General features: G+C 32.4%; 3 protein-coding genes and 1 long non-coding RNA gene across 5 annotated transcripts; 2 read left to right on the top strand and 2 right to left on the bottom strand.

Annotated features, from left to right (window-relative positions):
• Nucleotides 1-6,305: 6,305 nt before the first annotated feature.
• Nucleotides 6,306-10,315, top strand: LOC120092034. Its single transcript, XM_039050226.1, has 6 exons — nt 6,306-7,004; nt 7,281-7,472; nt 7,627-7,866; nt 8,048-8,265; nt 9,112-9,366; nt 9,819-10,315. The coding sequence occupies exons 1-6, from the start codon at nt 6,593-6,595 to the stop codon at nt 10,050-10,052; spliced, it is 1,551 nt and encodes a 516-aa protein (XP_038906154.1). The 5' UTR covers nt 6,306-6,592; the 3' UTR covers nt 10,053-10,315.
• Nucleotides 10,316-11,144: 829 nt separating this feature from the next.
• Nucleotides 11,145-15,885, bottom strand: LOC120090917 (protein IQ-DOMAIN 1-like). Its single transcript, XM_039048609.1, has 5 exons — nt 14,478-15,885; nt 14,081-14,368; nt 13,335-13,556; nt 13,005-13,124; nt 11,145-12,405 (listed from the first exon to the last, which is right to left on the bottom strand). The coding sequence occupies exons 1-5, from the start codon at nt 14,550-14,552 to the stop codon at nt 11,611-11,613; spliced, it is 1,500 nt and encodes a 499-aa protein (XP_038904537.1). The 5' UTR covers nt 14,553-15,885; the 3' UTR covers nt 11,145-11,610.
• A 1,139-nt stretch (nt 15,886-17,024) lies between these two features.
• On the bottom strand, nt 17,025-21,212 carry LOC120090918 (beta-1,4-xylosyltransferase IRX9). 2 transcript variants are annotated; one of them, XM_039048611.1, is made up of 3 exons: nt 20,528-21,212; nt 18,884-19,112; nt 17,025-17,531 (listed from the first exon to the last, which is right to left on the bottom strand). In XM_039048611.1, exons 1-3 carry the CDS (start codon nt 21,151-21,153, stop codon nt 17,349-17,351), a joined length of 1,038 nt encoding a protein of 345 aa, XP_038904539.1. In that variant the 5' UTR covers nt 21,154-21,212; the 3' UTR covers nt 17,025-17,348. The 2 variants fall into 2 exon arrangements, with proteins under 2 accessions (XP_038904539.1, XP_038904538.1); XM_039048610.1 differs by having other exon boundaries at nt 17,025-17,534; nt 20,528-21,211.
• Nucleotides 20,978-24,080, top strand: LOC120090919. Its single transcript, XR_005485606.1, has 3 exons — nt 20,978-21,117; nt 21,248-21,370; nt 23,455-24,080. It is a non-coding gene; the product is annotated as an uncharacterized LOC120090919 (long non-coding RNA).
• The last annotated feature ends 1,942 nt before the right edge of the window (nt 24,081-26,022 follow it).

Here is a 26,022-nt window from a genome sequence, read left to right as displayed (position 1 = left end):
GTTGTGAACTTCTGTCTATGAGGACAGTTCTTTGATTTGTACGGGTGAGAGTGGCTAGATCGCTGATTCAATAAGCCTACCATTTTGGAGATTCGTCTGATTGGGGAGTAGAGAACACGGCTACACAAGAAGGAATTCACTCCCTCCCTGAGCTCGGAGTGAGTAGATAAATTGCTCCCTTAAGGGCTAATTCCAGGGCTTAGATAAATTACACAAGAATGTATCATATGTTTAACTCTAGTCCAATATCCTTTTCTAGAGGAATATCATATATATGTGACAAAATTATTTTTAAAAAAACACTACAAAGTGCAGTGTATAGACTAGTAAAGCTATATAAGTGCACTTATTTCTCAAAACTTATGGTTCTTCAGGACTTAATATCATTCATCATCTTTCTGAGATCAGATGATATATCCTTTTCACATCGAGTGAATGAACCATCATAGGAGTATTCATGATGTACATAATCCACAACATATCTTTAATGTATAAATTGATGTAATTCCATTTGCTCTATGCTTTATTTGCAAGCTAAGACAAAAAAATTATCATCTTAATTTTTTTCTTTAAAAACTTTATTGTCTTTGAAATCTTTTCAGGAATTTCTGCCCAAATCATCAATATATAATAAATCTCAGGTTATGATTTCTTTATAAAAACACATAGACATATTGGATTGTTTTAATCTATATAGCGATTTTTGTAACTTTAATGAATACAATTCCCAGGAATTTGATTTATATATTTTAGGTACCTTAAATTCTTATGGGATTCTCATATAAATATAATTATCAAGAGATTCATATAAATATGTTATGACTACATCTATAAGATGCGTGTCTAGATTTTCATACACAGCTAGACCAATTAAATATCTGAATGTAATTGCATCCACCACTGGAGAATACGTCTCCTCATAATCAATACTAGGTATTTATGAAAAATCTTGTGCAACTAGTCTTGTTTTATATCTTATGACCATATTGTTTTCATATCATTTCCTCACAACTCATTTGTATCCCACAAGTTTGACACCTTTTGGTGTTCAGACTACTGGTCCAAAAACCTGATGTTTTGAAGGTGAGTTTAATTTTGTCTCGATTATTTCTATCTATTGAGGCCAATATTTTCTATGTCGACATTCTTCAACAGATTTTAGTTCAGGATCCTCACTTTCATATATAATGTCAAGAGTAACATTATATATAAAATTGTTGTCAATAACTACATTAGTTCGGTTTCCTTTTTTTTCTGTCATGACATAGTTTATTGAAATTTCATTACTATCTTTAGGTATTTCACCTTCTTCACTAGTCATATCAAGGATTTCTTCATGGGTATTTATATCCTCAAAGAGGATTACCACGCTTCTGGCATGTTTCAAACTCATTAGTGACAACTTGTTGTGTTAGGATATCAATTTTCAGTGGAATTTGCAACTGGTATACGTGATTAGTTACTTTCTTTGCTTCTATAAATGCATCAAGCAACTGATTTGCTATATTTTGCAAATGAATTATCTTTTGAACTTCAAGTTCACATTGATCTGTACAGGAGATCTAAATGAGACAATAATATGCATTCAATGTAATTTCTTTTTCCAGGTTCTTAATTCCTCCCCCTAATGTTGGAAAATTTGTCTCATTGAAATGACAATTAGCAAATTGTGCAGTAAATACATCACTCATCAGGGGTTTAAGATATTTAATAATTGATGGAGAATCATATCCAACATATATTCCTAACCTCATTTGAAGACCTATCTAAGTGCTTTATGGTGGAGCAATTAGAACATATACTGCAATCTAAAAATTCTCATATGAGAAATATTTGGCTCATGACCATAAGCTAATTGTAATGACAAGTACTTATGATTAGATACTGGCCTAATGCGTACAAATGACATGCATGCAAAATAGCATGTCCCCTTGCAGATGTAGGAAGCTTAACTCTCATAAGCAATGGTCTAGCAATTAACTACAAACGCTTTATGAATGATTGTGCTAAACCATTTTGTGTATGAACATGAGCTATAGGATGTTCAACACTTATCTCAGTTGACATACAATAATTAACAAAAGCTTAGGATGTAAATTCACTAGCATTATCAAGACGAATGATCTTAATTGTATAATCAGGAAATTGTGCTTTTAACTTAATTATCTAAACAAGTAATCTTACAAATGCAACATTTCGACTTGATAATAAGCATACATGTGCCTATCTGTTGGATGCGTAATACTCATAAAATATCTAAATAGTCCACTTGGTGGGTTAATAGGTTCAGATATATCACCATGAATTCGTTCTAAAAACGCAAGTGATTCAATCCTCACTTTAGCTTGTGATTGTCTAATTATCAATTTTCCTTGAGAGCAAGCATCACATGATAATTCATTAGATTGAAGAATCTTCTGGCTCTTTAGTGAGTGTCAATTTGAATTTTCAATAATTCTCCTCGTCATTATAGATCATGGATGACCTAATTTGTCATGCCAAATTATAAATATGTCTAAATTCACGAACTTCAAGTTCGTTATTACATATGTTTCAATTACCCATATATGAGTATAATATAATCCAAAAGATAACGCATGTAACTCTTCCAGTATACGTTTTTCATATAAAATGGTGGATATGATACAAAGATACTTTGTATTATTCTTTCTGTCAGTCTCGATATGATAACCATTGCAACACATATCTTTAAAACTAAGTAGATTTCTTTTTGATTGACTAGATAACAATGCATTGTCAATTGTAACTTTTGTTCTCTGGGCAAAATAATATTTGTTTTTCTAAATCCTTTAATCAGGTTTGTATAATTTGATATCATATTAACTTTTGCTTCCAACATTATCAGTTTGAAAAACTATTTTGTACTTGTAAGTATTGTATGTGTAATTGCACTGTCTGTCAGACATAAATATTCTTTACTCATTTTTTAGTCACCTAACATATGAAAATGTTTCAGGTTTCTTAATTAAAAGAAAATAATGACAATAAGAAAAACAACATTTAGAATATACAAAGATTACCATCTAATAAGAAAAGAAGAAAAAACATGGAGATGAATAAAAAACGACAATAAATCTATATATTTTCAAAGTCAAAGAAAACACTTGATGTTTCATCAATTCTGCCAATTTTCTCTTTAGGAGATTCAAAGAAATCCGTCACATCCAAATTTGTCATATGGGATGGGTAAAATATGTCACTATCAAAATTTGCTTCAACATTTTTTTTCCCTTTTTCCTTCAAGGAGGCTTGATAGAGATCAACTAAGTGTTTTGACGTACGACAGGTACGTGACCAATGCCTAGTCATTCCGCATTGGAAACATTTATTTTCAACACTTTTTGAACTCTTATCTTATGGATTTTTTCCTCTGTGATCATCATTTTTTGTGATTCTTTTGAAATTTGAATAGTTAGAACGATTTCCATAAAAATTATAGGGTAATTACAATTGGTAGTATTATAAATAATAACCAAGTGTATAATATCATTTAAAAAAAATTGCAAATATAGCCAAGTTTATAGTCTCATTGCTAGACTCCCATGTCTATCAGCGATAGACTTCTATCATCGATAGACTCTTACTAGTGATATGGTTTATCATTGAGAGACTCCTACCAATAATATGGTCTATCACCGATAGACTATTTAAATTTGACCATATTTATAATGTTTTTACATTATGTTATATCTGCTAATACTTTGGGTCTAATATCTATATTTGCAATTGTCCCAAAATTATAATTATTTATTCATCTGCCATGGTCATGATCTCGACAGCGACCACTACCTCGACCACGACTATTAACATTCATAGCATTTATTTTAGGGAATGATGTTGTTCCAATTGGTCGAGATTCATGATTTTTCATCAATAATTCGTTATTTTGTTCGACTATGAGAATATATTAAATTAGTTTAGAATACTGTTTAAAACATTTTTCTCGATATTGCTACTGCAGGAGCAAATCCGAAATGTAATAAAATGTCTTCTCTAACATATTGATTTAAAATTTTGAAGCCTCGAGTGCATCAATTTACGACGACCTTTAGAAAAAAAATTTGTTTTTTGATGATCACATTTTTATGGCATCCAAGTGCATTTTGGCATCAAGCACTAATGACAAATAAATATCAAATGTTACCATTTCTAACTTTATAATATTTTTATAGTAACACCGTCACAATATTAGAAATTTAATATATATCAGATATGTAAAACAACATTTTATTTATTAATTATAACGAAGATGAAAAAATCGACATACTTTTAGGACATACCTTTAAACGGTAGGAGCTCGTGCTGATAACTTGTTGTGAAATTAGGGAGTATACCAGAACACGAATATAGAGAAAATATAATATAATAATAATAATATAATAAAATAAATAAACATAATATATAAATATATAAAATAAATAAATAACAAAAGTAAATAAAATAAAAAGGATGGATTTCTCCACTTTGTCTAATCTTTTTCGATTTTGGTCAATGTGTGTCTTCTAAAATCCAGCAAATGTCAATATTTACAGATAATTTGATAAATAGGAGTAGGATTACAGACACTGATAAACACATATTATCATAATATTTATAATAAAAAACACTTTTAATAAATCACACTGTTCGCACGAGATTTCAATAGAAATTTATTTCATGTAGAAAGTGAGTACAATCTCTAATACACAGTATTTTGATGCTTTCAAAATAAACTATAAAATTTAAGCTAGTTGATCTTCTTGAACAATCGGTCTTTGGGCTTGTTGATCTTCTTGGTTGATTGGCCTTTGGGTTTGTTGATCTTCTTGGGTGATCGGCCTTTGGGCTTGTTGATCTTTTTGGATGATCGGGCTTTGGGCTTGATGATCTTTTTGGATGATTGATCTTTAAGCTTGACGATCTTCTTGGATGATCGACCTAGGCCTTTTGATCTTCTTGGACGATCGGTCTTTGGACTTGTTGATTTTCTTGGAAGACCGGCCTTTGGGCTTGTTGATCCTCTTGGAGGATTAGTGTTCGCACGAGGCTTCTGGAGAAACTTGTTTCGTGGAGTTGAACTTAAGTTGATGTTGATGTTGAAGTTGATTTGATGCGATGTGGTTCGATCTCTAATACTTGATCCTTTGATTCTCTCTCAGTTGAATGCGTACGCTTGATTTGAGGAAGCAAAGCGCGTGATGATCGTGGAGTTGAAGTCTTATAAGAATACTTGTATCTCCGAAGGACTTCAGCCTTTAAGAGTCTTCTATCTTTTAAGAGTGCAGCTTTAGGAGTCTTGAGAGTCTTCTGCTTGTTGATGAATTCTCTTTGGACTCTCTAAATGTAGAATTGCTTGTATCTTCTAAGGACTTCAGTCTTCAGAATGCTTGCATCTTTAAAGAACTTCAGGATGCTTGTATCTTCGAAGGACTTCAGTCTTCAGGTGTGGTCAGCTTCAGGAGTCAAGGAGTCTTCTGATTGTAAAGAATTCTCTATAAGCTCTCTAGAGTATAAAATTGCTAACCTCTCCAAATGAGGAGAACTTCTCTATTTATAGAGTTCACAGGTGCGCTTGGGTTTGAGGAGATTGAATCTTTAGCTTGTTGGTTGTGAAGGTACGGTCAATTTGTTGAAATTTTCTAATCTTCAAAGTTTCAAATAGTTCAGATCTTCAGTTTTTCAGAATTTGAGAACTTCAGTCTTCGAAGCTTGAAAAGCTTCAGTCTTCAGCACTTGAGAGCCCGAGTCTTGGATCTTGGGAGCTTAAATCTTCAGGGTTTTAATATGTCTTCTGATCTTCAGATATGTCTTCTGATATTCAGAGCTTTAGTGATAATCTTTAGCTTTGGAGGAGTTGAGTTATGTTCTAATCTTTAGCTTTGGAGGAGTTGAGTTATGTTCTTCAGATCCTTTAAATTTCAGACTTGCCTTTACCTTCAATTCTTTCAACCTCCCCCCAAATGAAGAGATAACGTCTCTATTTATAGAGGTTTCTCATGAACCTTACATGGGCTTGAGCCTATTACTTTCCAAAATTGGGTTTGAGCTAAAATTGGGCTTGGACCCATTTGTTGTTGGGCTGAAATACTGGGCTTGAGCTTAATCTTTAATTTAGCCCAAAATTTCACCACAGGTTTGAATTAGGTTGGGCCCGAGCGACCTTAATTACTCGACCCAATCCAACTTATAATTTTTTTAATAGACCTGAACTTTCATTGATGATGTGGCAATGAATCAAAATTTCTCCTTCAACACACACTTCAGCAATTACTCCACGGAATCTATTACCAGCACCTCACGGTGCGGAGGTGTGTCAAAGTATTGTCATATTGCTTGTCTTTTGCGTCATAGTTTGATTCTTTTTGAATGGTGGTCGGCTAGGGTTCTTACGTGGTTGAACAAACAAGATTCTATTATCAATTCTAGTTCTGTTATATGATGGTTTCACATAATTACTCCGAAATTTTCTGCTTTAAGTAAAGTATATGAATCTCTGACTTTGATGCTATAAACATTTCGTTCGCATCTTCATTGTAGTTCGCCGGAGTTTAATGTCTCGGAAGTGGTTGAAGGAGTGAGTATTCAGTCACTGATGTCGGAAATATCGAGTTCATGGAGCGAAGAATTTGCGAGTTTATGGGAGGATTCGGGGATCCGATACGTGGCAGAACCGGTCGGAATTTCTTCACCATTGTTCGAGAATACGAGATCGATTTTCCAGGTCGAGTCGGGGAACGATGAATCAGATGAATCGGAGAGTTTGAAGAGTCAGGTTAAGGGGTTTGCCGTCGCCTGGGGTGAAATTCTTCTTGAATTGGGGAGAGGTTGTAGGGACATTGTGCAGCAGAATTTGATTACCGAGGATTCGTACGTACAAAAGCTTAAAGGACCTTGCGCCAGTGTTACTTCTAGACTGAGTTTCTTAAACGAGTTTTTGCCGGAGGATCGCGACCCTGTTTATGCTTGGCCGGTCATATTCTTTGTTTCCATTCTCGCATTCACAGGTGTGTTCTGGTTTTGGGTTTTTCTATTCTATTTTATTTTTTTTATCAATTGGTTCAATCATAACATTTCCCCTGTTGCTTATTTTCATACCCATATAGGAGAGATCTTGTCATGTTTCCCCTTGATTTAATCTTAGTGGTACTGGCAACTGTAGCAAGTATATCCTTTGTCATTGAATGCAAGCTATGATAATATATGAGTGGTAATTATGATCCTGTGGTATTATGATCTTGATTCAGTAAGAGTTCTGATGAAATGGTGTATATTATTTGCAGTAATCTGTGTAAATAACAGACAAGAGAGCTTTAGCCGACCGATAATGAAGGTGCGTGATCATCTTCCTAGTGCTTCTCTCATACTTCTTCCCGATGGCAGGCACATGGCCTATGATGTATTTGGTGTTTCAGCTGATAGAGCTAGATTTTCCATTATAGCTCCACATTCTTTTCTTTCATCTCGATTTGCAGGTAACATTTGCAAGATAGAATACCTTGAGCTTCTTGAATTCTTTGAAATGCAATTCTCGAATCACAAAAGTTGGGCATTCCTAAATTTTAGGAAGATTGTTGCAGAACTAATATTGAGAGGAAACGGAGATTAAAGCATCTATTTCTATGGCAGGTATACCGGGAGTCAAAATGTCTTTGCTCGAAGAATTTGGTGTTCGCTTGGTTGCATATGATCTTCCTGGTTTTGGGGAGAGTGATCCTCATCCCTACAGAAACCTGAATTCATCAGCATTTGATATGTTGCACCTAGCTGATGCTGTTAGTGTTAATGGAAAATTTTGGGTGCTTGGTTACTCAGAAGGAGCTATACATGCTTGGGCTGCACTTCGATATATCCCAGACAGAATTGCAGGTGTGTAAGAATATACGTATAGATTTTAACAGTGTGGAGATATCGTACTGTGATACTGCTTTTTTTGGCACAAATTTTTTTGTTCCTTTGGACTTTCATTTTAATTGTTGGATTGTGAAATTTACTCTGATATTTGCATTTACTTTGGAATTCAATAAATTAAATATTTTTTAAATTGTAGGTGCAATCCTGGTGGCTCCAATGATCAATCCATATGAAAAAAGCATGAGCAGGGACGAGTTGAGAAGAACTTGGGAAAATTGGGGTCCACGAAAGAGACTTCTATATTTCTTAGCTCGTAGATGTCCTAGATTTCTATCCTACTTCTATCGTCGAAGTTTTTTGTCAGGAAGACATGAAGAAATTGAAAGACAGTTGTCTCTATCACTGAGAAAGAAGGTGAGTTCGTGGACTATTGAAACTATATCTATAAGTTCAATGATAAGCTTATTAGATAAACAAAGGTTCTATCTAAAAATCAATTGAAATGGAATGATGTAGCTCATGTATCTTATAAAGATGGTGAGTTTTATCTTTTCGATGTGGGATTCTCAACATGCTTCTTCAAGATGGTGTCTCTTTAGATTCACTCTTTTCGGGTCCGATATATATATATATATATATATTTTAAAAAAATTATTATTATTATTTATTGAATAGGAGCATAGCTCAATTGAGGTAAAATATGTACATTCGACTAAGAGGTTAGATGTTAAAATCTCCCACCATGCATATTGTTGAATTCGAGAAAAAAAAAATGGAATCCGATTAGAGAATAGTAAACTAAAGAAGCACTATCTTGAAGGGGCATGTCGATGATTTTATATTGAAAATGTGAGGATACCTCACTATCTTTGTAAGATACATAGGTTACTCTTTTCATTGTCAATTGATTTTGAGATAGATGGTATAAAAGGGCAATGGGTTTAATAAAGGACTTAGAGAAATGAGTTCAATTTATGGTGGTCATTTACATAGGATTTAATATTCTTTGAGTATTTTTGGCACTCAAATATTATAGGGCCAGACAGTCTATCTCGTGAGATTAGTCTAATCGTGTGGAAGCTAACTCGGACACTTACAATTGTGAAAAGAAAAATAAATGATTTTGAGATGAAACTCCATGTTTATCTAATAGAGTTTTTCTTTGGCAACTATTTTTTAGTTTTTACATTCCTGCACCTTTCTAGTGGTCAGCCTCAACTCACACCTAATATTTATACAAAATAATCTTCACACTTTCAGGATGAAGTTTTGATCGAAGATCCAAAATTCAGGGAATTTTGGTATAGGAACGTGGAAGAGTCGATCCGCCAGAAACATGTCAAGCCATTTATAGAAGAAACCATGTTACTGGTGTCAAATTGGGGGTTTAGTTTGGCAGATCTCAGGGTGCAAAGAAAGTGTCAAAGATCTAGCATTCTTCATTGGCTCAAATCATTGTACAACCAGGAAGAATGTGAATTGGCAGGATTTGTCGGTCCGATTCATATATGGCAGGTAAGGCCAAACCACTGCTCTTTTCTCTCACATGAAATCAGATAGTCTTATGCTAATTGGTTAAATTTGACAAGTTTGTTCTAACTTCTATTTGCATGGGAAGAGCATATGAACATATTTTTGTTGTTTATTTGGAAGTTTGTCTTTTTTCTTATGACATCCACTCACACACACTTCACTAATAACATAAATAATGAGTCCCTTTTTTTGTTTTGCTTATTACATTGTAGTTTTAGGAAAAAAAGATATTTGTATATGTTATATCGTATATTTGCATTGGAGCTTAAATTTAAATTAAAACTTTGGCATTTTCACGTGCATGGCATGTTTTCGTCACTAATATACTAAATGAACCAGTGTAGGCATAATTTTGGACTTGAAATTGAGAGGCTGGACGTGTAAATTTCTAATTCTTTTTTCTAATATAAACTTTGGTTATGAATGATGAACAGGGAATAGATGATCAGGTAGTTCCACAATCAATGACTGATTATATAGGCCGCATTTTACCAGCAGCCGTATTACATAAGCTCCCAAATGAAGGGCACTTCTCATTTTTCTATTTTTGTGACGAATGTCACAGACAAATATTTTCCACCATTTTTGGACCTCCTAAGGGGCCAGTTGACAGAAGAGAAAGGATGGAAGCTTCTTTAGAAGGAAACATAGATCTTACCGTAAAATGATACGTCATCTCGAATAATACCTCAGGCTTGTTTCTTCCACTTCCTTTTAGCTAAGAATAGCATATTGGTGCTGATGTAGATGTCATATGTCTTGTTCTCACTCTTTGAACAAGGGTATGAAATTTTATCCCCATTGCTTTGTACTTCTATATTTAACTGCAATTCATGAGGCTTAGGTCCTTGGTTCTTTTCGCTACTTATTAGAACATGTTTGACTCTGCGAGGATTAGTAGTTGGGAGAGTGGAGTTGTTTTTCTCAAAGAGTTTTGATCCATAGAATTTGTAGGCTCGCTAGAAAAATTCAATTCTATGATTTATTAACTAGAGTATGAACTCCACAACCACAACCATAAAATTCTTAGCTTCACTTCTTGTGCCAAACATTTTCTAAGATTTTGTTTTGTTCTAAATAATATTTCCGGATCTCTCAATTCTTACCTTTCATTATCCGTGTATTTATTTTGCAAACTTCTTTTAGCCTACAATTATTAATAAAAAAGAAAAAAGGCCAACCTTTTTTTTTCTTGCTTTTAAATAACAAACCATGTAATTTCGTTTTGTTTTAGATCTTATTTTGATTTTTGAATTTTTAAAATGTCGATTTTAGTCCATGAATTTTCAAATTTATTTCTACAAAATTCCTTGAAAACGACCATATTAGGATTGAACTTTTAAAAATAACTATTTTGATCTTCACCTTTATTTTAATTCCAATAAATTAACTACCTAGAGCTTTGAGTATGTGTCAGACAAGTAGAGATATTTCCATTTTTGCAGAATTGTTAATTGTTTATGAATTATACTTGAAATAGTTAATTCTTCATGAAAATTTCTTAAAATATCTCAAATGAAATAAAATTAATTTCATATTAAGTTATTTAATTACCTATATATAGGAGTTTCAATTTCAAAATGGTTCAACTATATTAAATTATTTCAAATGGTAAAAATCTTTAAAATATTTATAAGATATAGCAAAATTTTCGAATTATCAATTATAGACGCTCTATCAATATCACTATAGACACTGAAAGAAGTCTATAGACGTCTATCATTGATAGTTTTAAAATTTTACCATATTTTATAAATATTTTAATTTATTTTTCTATATTTAAAAATAACCCATATCATTATCTATACATAAGAGTTTAATAATTGATTGGAACATATAGATAGATATACATGCGTGTATATATAATATTTTTTTAAAAAAATAAGAAAGCAAATAAACGAGGTGGTGGAATGGGAAACGAGGATGGAGAATATATGTATTCTTCGCATCCGTTCCAACTTCCATCCATCCTTGCCTCAAGCGGGTTGATGGTGGCTCCATCTCCACGAAAAGAATGAACATCTTAAAAAGGGCAAAATAGAAAAATATAAAATTATAAAAAGTATAAAATGTAACATTATTGATCCATAACGAAACGAAATACAGTTGCAATGCAACTGTAAGAAAGAAAATGGCGGATTTCATGGCGATCTTCCCACCATTAACGTGCCGCTTTTTTCTTGACGCGATCAAATTTCAAACGATCTCCCCCTTGCTTCTGCCATTTTATTCATTCAAGCCATAATCCATCTTCAGACGATCGGAATACCGCCTCGACCTGGCCGGAGATGGCGGATATAACAAATGTTTCTTAGCAGAAGAACTAAACGACGTCCTTCCTCGAGCTTCATTATTCTCCATCTCAATTGGACTCTGCAACCTAGATTTCGCTCTTGAAGATTCAGTGAGATCCATGTAACTTGGAAGAATTGGTGATCTGGTTTGGCTTTCTTCGTCCCATAAGGATGATCTAGGTCCTCCATTGCTATGCCTAAGTGACTTGTTTGATTGTATACTCGCCAAGCTCTTGCAGTCATAATCTGGAATCCAGTTATTTCTTGCGCCTAATTGCTTTGATTTCGTTCCTTTTGCAACTGACCTTTGCGCTGAAGGAGTTGAGGGGGACGGGAAAGTATATCTATTGCTTTCGGATCGGCTTGCTGTTGGCGAATTTGCCTCCAAGGTCAGTCCGAATCCTTCAATTTCTGGAACCGACTTCTTTTTTCTGCTTGACGATTTCAATTTCTTCGTCTCTTCGACTGACCTTCGTCTATTAGAAGGTGAGAAGGGCTTGAAGGTATATCTATGGCTTTCGGATTGGCTTACAGTTGGCAAATTTGTCTCGGAGGTCAGTTCAGATTGAGCATTGGCTTTATTGATTTCTCCACAAGCAATGCCAGAGCTCACGTCCCCCCATTCTTGAGCTGCCATCCATCTCTCCAACCAGCTCCAACCCCAGGTGGGATTGTTCGGATCTGTGAATAGTGGATTTATTGACCTTGAAGAATTTCTCGAGATTTTCTGTTGAAGGAATTCATAGAGGCTTGAGATGAAAGCTTGGTAAATTTCTCCATTTTGAGGTCCGAATGTTTTCTTTCATTCTAATTAATACATAGTCATAATGACAGAAATAATTTTCCATTAGCTTTATAATGTAATATTTTCTATGTTCATTGAGCAAGCACAATAAATGATTTTCAAAGAGGAGTTTTAAAGCAACCTGTAAGCAAATTGGCAATAAGCAAACTATAAGAGGAAAAAAGAACGAATGGAAAGCCAACCGAATGATGATGATTTAGACTAATTGTTACTCTATAACTATCTTGCCAAAGATGTTTAGAGATGCCCTCCAAACTCTTACATTGAAACCCCCTAGATTAAAAATTTAGTAACTAAAATCTTTTGTAGTTTTCCAGAATCGGCTTTGGAGTGGATTGAAGCTCTCCAGATATTAGTGCAGTGGACCATGAGCATAATGTAAGGAGTGAGGCTAGATATCCTGGTTGAAATGAAAAAAAGAATCCTTACTACAACTTAGTGTCAAATATTTTTATATCACTTCTCTCTTACTCTCAGGGGATCAAATGTGTAAATTCTATTAGGAATAATAAATAAATCACCTGTTGAGAAAAAGCATAAGCCAATGCTCTCTCTCTTCTCATAGCTGCTTCATGCTTGCTTTGTAGTTTAGCCTCAATCTGTTCCTTTGATTGTGTGCTGTCATTCCACCCTTTCCCAACCTGTTGAAATTTCAACTTTTTGATGACATTTAAAGAATGAAGCTATTAGGAAATAATTAAAGCATGAGAAACTGCTTGTTCTGGTCAATAGTATTAGGGAAAATGTTTAGAGAGATTAGACAAAAACCAATCCCATTGCTGGATTGTAGACCAAGAAATTCATCTCCAACATAGAATAGTTGAGGAAAACTGATAAGTGATAATGAAGACCTGAAAAATCTCTAGTTCTTTTGTATGTTTTTGTAGGAGCCGTTTCTGCAGAGCTTGATGTTCCTCCAGCTTTCTCAACCTCCTTGATCGGATCTGGGAATGGACACGAACAAAAACTTGCATGCACCGAATGGAGTTCATGGCTTGACGATCCACAACAAAACTCTCCATCAATGATTTCAACCTCAACAATCCTCTTAAGGCTCGTATTTCCGATCTTGCCTGTGTTAAAATTGATAAATGTTTAAATTTACTTGTAACCTTTTAGTTTAAACTTTTGGGTTAAGTGGCAAGAGGTCCTAAATATTGAACACTGGTAATTAATATCATTTTTGTCTCAATTAATATTGACGACAACTTGTTGGACCTTATAAAAGTTTTAAATTTCTAACCCGTAAGTTTAGTGAAAGCATTTGATAAAATATTAAATTTACTTTATCCCATTAGGATAATTTAGTCATTTAATATGATTTCAGATTCTACTGAGGGTAATGAATTGTCAATACTACTTATTTATCTAAGATTACCTATTGAAATCTTTAGGAAGTCAACTTATAAATTTCTTTTAAAAACTAAAAATGAAAGGGTTAAATTATACAAATTATCTAAAAATCCTTTGAGAGTTTTTCAGTTAATATGATCAACTGAAATTGATGTGGGAACTCGTGTGTAAAAATTGGAAGCATATCATGGCATTTAACATTTTCTATAATTTAAATGATAGGGTTGCAAGTATGAGTTCACACCAGGTATCCACGAAAAACTGATTGAATCTTGATTGCTGCCATTTCCTCTCTAGATTTTCTGGTGAATTGAGTCTCAGTAATGGTCTGGACAAACCGAGTGGCAGAGGTAGCAGAACTAGAAGCTATGCCTGTGGAATTTGAAATTGGAACATGATGAGCTTTGCAGTGGTCTTCATTCTCCTCACAGGTTGGTTTTACTTTTTCTACCTGACTTATCTGGTTTGCAGTAGTCACTGAAGAAGACAGACCTGAACTGGGGCGTTTTTGTTTCCCAGACACTTTAGTCTTCTACATGCCAAAAAACCATAGCGAAATTTGCAAGAATATTAGAAAATTCAAAAGAAGATGAAAATTTCCAATCTAGTCTACATGATAAACAAGATGGAAAGTCATAAACCTGGTCTTTCTTCCTTTTGGAGCTGGAGCTGAGAGCTTTCTTCAAAGTTTTAAACCAATTTCCTTTCCTTCCCATCCGTCTATGATTATGTTCTACTCGATGTTCTTCAGGGAATAAAGTCAATATGAAGAAGAGATTAAAAAAAAAAAAAACCCTGTAATTACAGTGACAGGAGAGATGGAATTTCACATCTGATACAACATCATATAAATACTTAGCTTCAGTTCAGTTAAGAAAAAGTTGATAAAATCCCATTACACTAAAGCCAAATAAAGCTTGGTGGGGAAGATGGTTACAATTTTCTGTTCAATATCCTTTTAGCTTGTCTAACATTTCCTTAAGATGTCAGCAAAGTCACCTTGAAAATATGCAAAAACAGAGACCTACTGTTACCATATCACAACAACCAGATATTAAAATTGCAAATTATTCAAGAAATTATCAACCCATTGAAAACAAATCTACGAATAAAAATCTCAAAGAACTTTGAACCACACAAATGACCTTTTCTTCCTTCTATTTTCATGGGAAACAAACAATAATACATTTGAAGCTTGTAGGTCAGCGCAATTGGCACTTCCAGTTCCCTCTGACTCTTCCCTCCCTTTCAAAGGAAAGTATCTGATTCTGCCTATAAGAATCAGATGGTCGCTGGATCTTGGATCCGTGTTAGAAACTTAGAATCATAATTAGATGCTCAGTTTCTTTCTGCTTTTCAAAACCTTTGATTGTGATTTTGATTTAGATTGTATGTAGCTAGTAAATACTATAGCACGTGATTCTTATGGGTTCCTGCTAGGGGTGATCAAAACAATTCAACAAACCGTGCTGACTGACCAAAACCGATCGAACCAATGTAGGTCGGTATCACTCTCCTATGGATGATATGTATATCATATCCAAATTATGGAAGTTCAAATACCCTCACTCCCATATGTTTTCTGCTCAAAGGAAACAAAAAGTATTGGAATGTATCGTGAAATTGTAGTAGTAGGTCATGCTATGCTTATGTTAATTGAACTCCCAATCTTCATTTGTGATGTACAAAAAAACAAGTACATAGTAATTTGGGTCACCTATGATAGGATTAAGATGATGTTCGTGGAAATTAATATATTAATGGCTAAATTATTCAAAATGCTTCAAAACTTTGAGTTTAGTTTCAATTGCATCTCTACTGTTTAAAAAGTTTCATTTCTATTGGTAGTCACTTGACAATTACTTATTTAGATGATTAAAAAAATGAACGACAGACGTTGTTTGAAAAATGATTATCTAGTGGTTTGTGGTACTTGCCACGTTTAATATTCATTTTCTAAAAGCTAACTCCACAATATCAACTTATCACTTGTTTTAAAGATTGCTTAGGGGCATATTAATGGTTTGATTTTTTGTTATTAATATTATGTTACGATAATCATTAAGTTTTGCTCCATAATCAGTGCAAGGATGATGTAAAGAAGCTACAAATCTTATGATCAAGCTAACAGGGTTATTGAAGATAAGCAAAAGCAACAACCCATCTGACGAAATGGTGGGTGAAGTAATCATAACTCTGCCCTCAGGACAGAGAAGAATATCGAGAACAGGCTTGGTCAAATAATATTCCAGGTTTACTCATGACTCGAGGCCCTCCTTGGGTCAGGAGAGCAATGACCAGTTGTTGGGCCTATCTTGGGGTGGGTCTGACACGATTTGGTGCATAACTTCGTCATGAGATGAAGAAGTGCGTTAGGAAGTTCGTTGGACCTCAAAAGGGTTCAATTCGATAGGTCCAACAACCCTCAACAAGTATGAACTAGGCTTCGTGATAGGGTAGCGTGGAAATTGAAGGGGAGATCGTGCTCCCAAGATAGGTTCTTAGAATTAAAACCCATGGCTAATAGCTAGAAAGGTCACAAATCCTAACTTGGCGGTGGGGGCTAATGTTACGTATGGATTCTAGAATCAAGGTTAAAAGCGATATAACGAAGAAGAGAAAGTAATTAGGCCAAGACACTGAAGTGGACTTAAGAAAAAGGGTTAATTGGGCTCGAGCATGAAAAAGCCCGATCGACCTTGACTTCGACCAAGGATGAGGTTGAGGCTGATCCTCTCCGTTTGATAATCATAACGTAATATGACCTTTTTGGGCCTTGAAAAGAGGATGGTTTGGGTCAAAAGCCCAAACCAACCTCATTGGCCTCGACCTCGACCAAGAATGAGGATGAGGTCGAGGCTCGGAGTTTGATGGAGAGGCCATGCTAAACGCACGCCTTGGCCCATTTGGCTTGAGAGATAACTTAGCTCAGAAACTCATATCCTAATCCTTGTTGGACTAAAATAAACCCTTGATCAAATCCCTTATGAAACTTATGACTTCTTCTCAATTCTACAAATTCTCTTACTGACTTAAGCATTTGTGCTCTTTTTCTTTGCTTTGCATGTCATCTCTTTTCAAAAATTATAAATTTATTGTTGATGTCACGTGAAGGTCCGACACTTTCTTTCTTAGCCAAAATTTAGCATCAGCAATTAAGTTTTTCTCTATGATCAAGCATGATGTAATTTAGAATTCAAATATCTTTTATTGAAATTGCCACCATTTTCGAAGTCATCCCCAAAATTCAAGTTCAAAAGCACCGGAAACTTCCGCTTTACAGAGTCGACCACCAGCCCACCGGGCTTCAGCAGATCAACCTATTTGTGTTTTAATTACCAATTAAAAATTACAACTGAGGAACATTATATACTGAACCTATTAAAAATTCTCTGGAAAAGAAAATGAATTAAAAATCGGAAATATTAAAGACCGTTGGATGGGCGAATCTATGCTTTCCACAAATAATTTTGGAATCTTTGTGCCGTCGGATGACTTTGGAGTCAACTTTATTATGTCCCCTGCTGTGACGGAATCTGGCTGACATCATCTACAGGTGGCATCTGCTGATTGGCTGGTGGAGTTTTTGAGGACGTACGAAGAGACCATAGCATGATTTTTGAGCAATCTCCCGAAGGAATGCCGGTTAGTTTCGCTTCATCTTCAAGTACTACTTGTTTCACGAAATTGACAGACTTCTGATGAAAATTAATAAAAAAGTCATCAGGAATAATTATTAAAAACAGTAAATATAAATCATTTCAGACAATCTTAAAATGTGTTTTTTTTTTTTTTTTTAAACTTTATTTTGATATTGTTTTGAAATATAAAATATGTGGGAAAACAGTTGGTATCAGCCTATATCCACCTTCTTACGTCGTATTTTTATTGACTGAGATTTTTGCATTAAAAAAATTATAAATCTACACATTATTTGATAAATACATTCTATGAAAAAATGAATTTCCACGTTAGGATTATTTTTGCGTAATGATTAGAGAAAGAAACTTGATCAAACATTGGAGGTTGAGCAAACTTTCCAACCAATGATTCATTTTCCTACAAGCTGGTGTAGTGGATCCCACCCAAAATCAAGGCTCTTGATTTAGTTTTAAATATAGTTTACAATATACTTTTTTTTTTTTTTTGACAGAATAGTTAAATTACAATTAGCCATAAGCTTTGAGATTTGTTGTCTATTTAATCTATAAAATATAAATTTTCAAAAGTGTCTTGATGGTGAAACTTTCAGTCTCTTATGTATATAAATCGTTGATATATTCTATATTTTTCAAGAAATCAATTAATCTATTAAATATGTTTGAATTGTAAGTCTAATAACAACGGCACTATAAGCTTCATTGTATGTGTAATAGATTTGTGAATTTAAAAAGTATAAAACAAGTCAAAGTCCTATTAGATACATAATTTAAGAATCTATTGAACAAAAAATTAAAAGTTCAATTAGCATCTAATAGACACCTAAAAAAGTTTGAGGATCAATTAGATACAAAATCAATAGTTCAAGACTTTAGTGAATACTTTTTAAAGTTCAAGATCAATAAAATAAACTAATATAATTTAGGTTAAATATAATTTTGGTTGCCATACTTTGTTGTTCAATTTTAGTTCTTATATTTTCGAGTGTCTAGTTTTTATCTTTATACTTTTAATAAATCTTACATTTTGTCCCTCAAAGTTAAAATTTATCAAAATTGGTTAAATAATAATAATAATTCTTATGCAAGAAGATATAATATGTGAATATATTTTCAAAATTTATTGTAAAAATGTTAATATATAAAAAAAAATAAAAATAAAAATCAACAATAAACTAGACTAAATTTAAGATTTATTGAAAGTATAGGGACTAAAATTGGACAATTAAAAATACAATGACAAAATTTGAACAAACTTCAAGGTATAGGGATCAAAATGCTATTTGAATCTATAATTTGATCAAAAAGCTATTTGAATCTATAATTTAACATTTTAAAAATATATATTTATGTAGAAAAATACCAAAAAGAGAATAAATTTAATATACCTGAGAAGTGTCTTGGACAGAAGAAGTTCTACCCCATCTCTCAGGGTCCCAAAGAATGGAACTATTGAAAGCAAAGCTGGAAATATGGATTTGGGGTTTAGGCAGTGTTTGATTAGCCATTTTTTTCAAATGCCATCCTATTACTTGAGAAGAATCACAAACAGGCCCTTCAATTACCACCTTTTTTTTGTTTGCTGTCACCAGTGCCATTGGCCATGTCCCAAACACCCTATATTTATTCAACACCAATAACTGTTATTTACCATTTTTATTTAATAACCAAACAAAATTAAATTTAATTCATATTAGGACCATTTTAAATATAGAAAAATAAATTAAAATATTTATAACATATAACAAAAGTTTAGAACTATTAATGATAGATACTTCTATCCTGATAAAAGTCTATCAGTATTTATCATTGATAGTTCTAAAATTTAGAAATATGAAAATGGTAATTTAAACTGAGCTACCTGATTATTATTAAGTGAGGGAGAAAAATGAAAAGAGAGATTATTTCTTCCAAATTTGAAGCTAATGCATAAATAGCATTATTGTAAATGTTTATTTTTAAGTATAGCAAGAAAATTTCAAAATTTTACATTCAAAATTCAACGCAAATATAACACAAATAATGATAATAATGTTACATTTGTAAAAAAAATACATGCTAAATTTGGGTGATCTTTCTCTTTTCATTCCATTTTATAAAATTTAGATAATATTGAGAACCGTGTTTTTCAAAAAACTCATTTTTATTTAAACACTTTTGATCAAAATGATTTAAAATACTCTTCAAAAGTTGGTAATTCCATTTTTTTTAAATGACTTATTTTTTTAAATTAAACACTTGAAAATGTATTTACATCCTTAGTATTATACATTTCAAATGGGGGAGATTGATTTTAAGGTATGATTTGATTGATGAGCCGCGTTTCAGTAGTTTTTTTTTTTTTTTTTCTTTCTAAGTACAACAATTATATAGATGAAAAATAGAATGTCCAATCTTAAGAGAAGTAAATGCATCTCAATTACTACTAAGTTAAGTTCACTTTAACATGTTTGGGTATATAGTTTTATCAAGTAATTGTAATGGGTAGCACTTTTAAGGTTAATAATGAAGTATATAACAACAATTTTTAAGAATTACAAATATCTCAAAATCTAATTCCTCGTAATAAAATAGTTTATGAGATCTAGATCTAAATTTTATTATATTTGCAAATTCTTTTGCACTGTGCTATATGTGATGATACTTTAGGCATTATTGCTATATCTACAAGTAGCACTAGACATATATATTGTCAACATATTCATTCAAAAGTTGTAATATTATTTTTAACCTTTTATATATAAATTTTTTTTTCTCCAAAAAATGGAGTATAAATCCATTCAAATTTTAGACCGTTTATAGTGTTTCCTCAATTTTCGTCCTAGATTTTACCGGACGTCCATTCTAATGGTAGTTTGAAAAGGTTTATGAAATGGGCAAAAGTAATATAGTAATTTTTGAAAAAACATGAGTATTTTTTAAAACAAATGATATTTATTTATGGTAAAAAAAATGGATATTTTCTTTTCAAAAAATGAAAAGGCCGGGAAGGATATTTAAAAAAGAAAAAAAAAAAAGGAAAGAAATCATACTCAATTTCCCTGAGCTCATCGAAGAATCGAAGATCATAAAAGTTAGAAAGTCCAGCAAAATGAACAATTCCACTAAGCCGATGATGTTCAATGTGTTTCAAAGCCACATTCCTCTGATGATTCATCTCCGCCTCTGAATCCGTAAAATTCTCCTTGAAAACCAAATGTCTATACATAATCCCTGTTTTCCTCATAATCTCCGCCACATTACTCGAATCTCTCTTCGCCTCCACCACAATCCACAGCAATGGCTGACGAACAAGCCGAATCGTGTTCCCCAATCTCCTCAACCCTACTTCTCTAAACCTATCGCTACTGCTCGTCGGAGTCACGATGATAAGCTGCCTTCTTGGCGGCAGGATCTTCTTCGCTAATTCCTCCTGATCTCTTCTTTTCCTTGCCGGCGGCGGCGGTGGTGGTTCTGCCGCCTGATTCCGGCTGAAATTCGAAGTTTTATGCGGAGAAAGGAGTTTGGTTGTGTTGGAGAGAGCGGCGGAAATGGAGGATTTTGTGGTGGCGGTTGGAGCGAAGCCGGTGAAGAAGCCCATGAAGAAGCAGAGGGAGAAATGGAGAATGGCTTTTTTGCAGAGGTGAGCTCTTTTCTTTGGTCTTTCTGTAGATCCCATTTTTTGGAGTGAGAAAAATGAAGGGAAGCAATTTTAATTTTATTATGATGAAGAAGAATGCGGATTTTAAGATGAAATTTCATTGTTTTTGCAGGGAGGAGATGGTTTGATTTAGCTGTTTCTTGAAGTAAAAGGAAGGAAAGAAGGAAGGAGGAAGGGGTTTTTTGTGTACCAAATTTTTGGGTGGGATGGAACTCATCAACTAATATCATTTAAGGTTAGGATCAAACCCATTTTCTTCATTTTGCTTGGAAATTTCTAACTTATACGTTACTTAAAACCTTCTTAATCTAATATAAACTAATTTTAAAATCTTGGATGAAAATATCGATACTCTAGCTATTTCTAGAGAAAATTATAAAATTAAAATTTCAATATATACATATACATTGGCGGAGTCACATAAGGTTAGGGGCATGCCCCCCAGATTATCGTTTTTTAAAATTTTAATATAAATTCCAATTATATTTTTATAATATATATATGAATTGATAGATATCAATTGCATTTGTATTTCTTTTGAGATGTATTATTAGAATTGAACAATATATATACTATTTGAATTGATTAATGTTTTATTTATTGTTTGTTATAATTGTAAAATACTAAAATAATCAAAGGTCTAAAATTTCTCACGGTTAAAATACGTGATTGTTCTAATGTACTCATGTATTTATCGATTAGTTCCATATCTGATATACTGCTAATACACTTTAGATATCGTGTTTATAAAATGAAATACACATACTTTATTTCATAATCAGTTACGGATTGAATGTTGATTTATGTTAGTTATATTGTTAATAAAATTGGAATGTTGATTTGTCTTAGATATATTGTCGATACACTTAGATTTATTTATAAGTTTTTATTGCTTGATGTTTGATACACTTATGTTTTATATCTATTATAGTATTGATACACTTAGAATATCACACTTATAAAATAAAACATGCATTCTTTACTTCAAAATAAATTATTGATTGAATGTTGATTGATATTAGACATACTGTTCATACAAAATATTGAATGGTGGTAGATATATTGTTGATACACTCATGTCTTTATTCAAGTATTCATTGATTAATGTCTAATATACCCATGTTTTATATTTGAATATATTACTGATACACTTGGAATATTTAATATTTAATATTATTATTTATTGATATATATTAGTATGTTGATGGACTAGATATTTAATATGCTTGTAGATTGATATCTGATATGCTAATGATTATACTTGAAAATTTAATAGGTTTGTTGATTGATATCTAATACACTAACGGTTGTACTCGAAAATTTAATATGTTTGTCGATTGATTTGATTTGTGATAGATTACTGATGTATCCTACAATTTTGATTTACTATTGTATACTAAAATTATAAATATACTAAAATTATAAATATACTAATTTATTTTATCTTCCGCGTTTGTCGATTCCCTGGATTTGGCTTCTCGAATTTTTAGTTCACTCTTTCAAATATTGAAATTGGGCTTCATATATTGATTGTATTTTCAATTAATTGGATTCTTTGGACAAATGGCCAAAACATATTTTAAAAAATGGCCACCAACTTTTTCTTTGAATAAATGATAAAATGATTGTTTTAAATTTTTAATAGGATTTATCAAATATAAAAAATATCCTTTAAGAAAATATCAAATTAAAATACTAAAAAAATTCAAATTCAAATAAAAATAAACTAATCGCTCAAATTAAGGAATGTTGGTGATTTATTTTAATGAACAACATTTGAAAAAAAAAAAAAATCCTAGAAACGAATTCTAAAATCGAGAAAAAAAAGTTAGTAACGATAGATTACAAAAAGTATCACCTAACATAAATTCGTAGATAAAAGTTCCAAAAATTGGGAGAAGTATATATATCTAATTTTGGATGCAAAAATAGTATGTAGGTAAAGAAAAAGACCCTAATTTGAGATTTTCCATCATTAACCGTATAAATAAATTTTCTCTACAAACATCCTAGGACACATATTAATGTATATGTTTCACAAACTAGGGTATTTGTGTTTTGTATTATATTCTCAATTCTTTTACTTCATATCCATAGTATCCTCGTGTATATCTCCTATTCGTAAAAAAGCCAGAACTTTGTCACAAATATGTTGTACTAAAACTAGCTAAAGTTTTTATTAGACTTTTAACAACTTAAAATACCTAAGACAATTTAAAATCTTATACTAAGGTTTAAATCTTGTAACAACTAAAAAAATACCTTCTAATAGCTAAAAGATAACTAAAGTGAGTGATTTACATATGTAACTTGTACTAGATTGTGCCATGCATGCAAAATGCATGGATGAGGTCATTGAAGCACTCAACCTAATGACGACAAACTTGAAGAATTTGATGGTCTCAAATGTGGAAATCCATGATCTGGCCACGATGGAGACGGAAGGAAATACATTCGAGTTGTTCAAGGTAGATTTATTACATACACTATATTTGTTGATAGTTCTTATACATTATGTTTGTTCCTTGTGTGGTTTGAATCAAATAGGGAGATAGCCGACTTCACTAGGGAGTTGGATAAATTGAAGCGAAAAGAAGAAAATGAAAAAGAAATTGACAATGGAGACACAAATGACAAACAATTACAGTTCTGGAAAGACGACAAGGAATGATGATTATCACAATATGTAACTTCATAGCGATAATCTCCATGAATTATCAAAAATTGGCATCAAACGAAACATGCAAGCAAGCAACCTTAAAGTTGTTATATTGTTTATTGTCGTCCCACATGCCTCCATATAAAATTGTGATCTTTTGAAGAAATATTTGGCTGAAAGATGAACAAATGAACTATAATTACAATGTGGATGTGATGAATGAACGAATAAAATAGGAAAAATTTAAAATATCTATGAATAAAAGGGAAGATTATGATGTTATGTACCTCCGTTTGTTGTATTGCTAATCTACTGTTCACGTTTATGTTTGTTTTGCATCTGTATTGCTGCATATATACCACGGAATAAGGGAATAATCTTATTTAAAAAAAAAAAAAACAAGCACTGAATATTTAATACATATTTAAATCATAACTAACCATTAACTAACCATTCTCAACTAAATCCCCAAATCTCCATAGTTAAATCCTTGTCATTATCTTCCTAAAAACGTGAGACATGAAGGGAGAGAAACGATATGGAACATTGGATCTTTAAATATGAGGTGGGCCCTATCCCTCGCGATTTTGATCATAAATCATACAATTAGAAAAATGGCTATTCTTCCAATTACATATCTGAATTTGGATTTTCATACTAATTTGATTCATTTATTAGAATAGTTTGATGCTAAGTGTATTGCAGGTAAAGTAAAAGAAATTAATTATAATCTAAAACTTGTATTGCTTTATATTTGTATCCATTTTTTTTTAATATTTAAGGTGCTTGCCATTTGGGATTCACATGTATAAATTAATAAGCAACTTGAAGCATTTCGGTTTTAGGAGTAACTAAAAATATAAAAATAAAAATGAAATAAAAAAACATATCGAAATAAAATATGGAAAACTCTTCGAGAATGGAAAAGAAACTTAGAAAAGAAATTATCAGTCAAGCCATTCCTATCTATGGGACGAGGATCTTCAAAATTCATAAACAATTATATGAAATGTTTCAAGATTTCGATGGGGAACTACTTCAAAGAAAAAGAAAATACATTGGATAAAGTGGTACCTTTGCCTTTGAACTTTAGCGACCTTGAAGATTTCAATAAAGCACTCGCTACGAAACAAACAAGAAGAATTTTCTCCAACCTCGATTTATAGTTTTGTCTTTACTTTTGGAACTGCATTTAAATCTAGATGCATAAATATGAGGTTCACAGAGTAAAAGTTGCAAAATTTATTACACCTGAGAGTGAATGGAATGACGAACTACTCAAAAAGTAACTACACACGAAGATATTATCAGGAGCATCATTCTAGACCTAAAAATGAATGATAAATTAATATGGTACTACGAAAAACATGGAATCTACTTTGTAAAATCCTGGTATCAAAAGAACAAAAGAACAATTATGCATGAATTCATCAGGTAAAAATAGCCAAAGATATTTGGGACAAATTTTAAGATCTCTATATGGACTTCAACAACTTCATTGCAGCATAAACAAATTAGAGATCATTACAACAAGTTCGTGAGCAATTTGGAACAACCGAAATAACAAACTAAAGGAGTTGATCTACCTCTTCAATCTATCAAAAGAGACTAGATAAATAATTATTGTGAAAGCTTTTTACGTCTCACAATTATAGTTGATATTTAAAGAGGGAAACAAACCTAGTCTCCTCTCACAACGATTTTTCTTAAAAACAACATTGATGAGTTCTTTCTCCAAATTGTCCAGACTAGACATTGTAATTATGATCGAGGTCTAGTTCAATTATTGCATTTTCGGCCCTCCACATGCTGAATATCTAATATGTCCCTCTTTCTCATATAAACTTTTGTGATTTTTAAAGGATTAGAATTTGCTGCCTTTTTTAAAATTCAGATGATAATTATGAAATTCGTATGCTCTTTAGTCATAACTTAATATTAGAGAAAAAATTTTCACATGCTGAAATTACTTGTCGGATTGAAAAGATTCGACTTATCAATACTTCATTTATCTCTTGTCTTTTCTTTTCCTCCACATGATGGAGAACGATTGTAATCAATTTGCCTTCCTAATCATATGATGTTTTATTTAAAAAAAATAAAATAAAAATAGACACAGTTAGGAAGAAATTCATTAATGTACCAACTTCATATACAAAAATTAGCATGGAGAAGCTGTTAAACAATAACATATTGTGAAGAGCCCTAGAATGACCAAAAAATGATGT

The sequence above is a fragment of the Benincasa hispida genome, chromosome 11, assembly GCF_009727055.1.
Source record: "Benincasa hispida cultivar B227 chromosome 11, ASM972705v1, whole genome shotgun sequence".
In the NCBI taxonomy this organism is placed as follows: Eukaryota; Viridiplantae; Streptophyta; class Magnoliopsida; order Cucurbitales; family Cucurbitaceae; genus Benincasa; species Benincasa hispida.
This window is presented reverse-complemented; position numbering and strand designations above follow the sequence as displayed.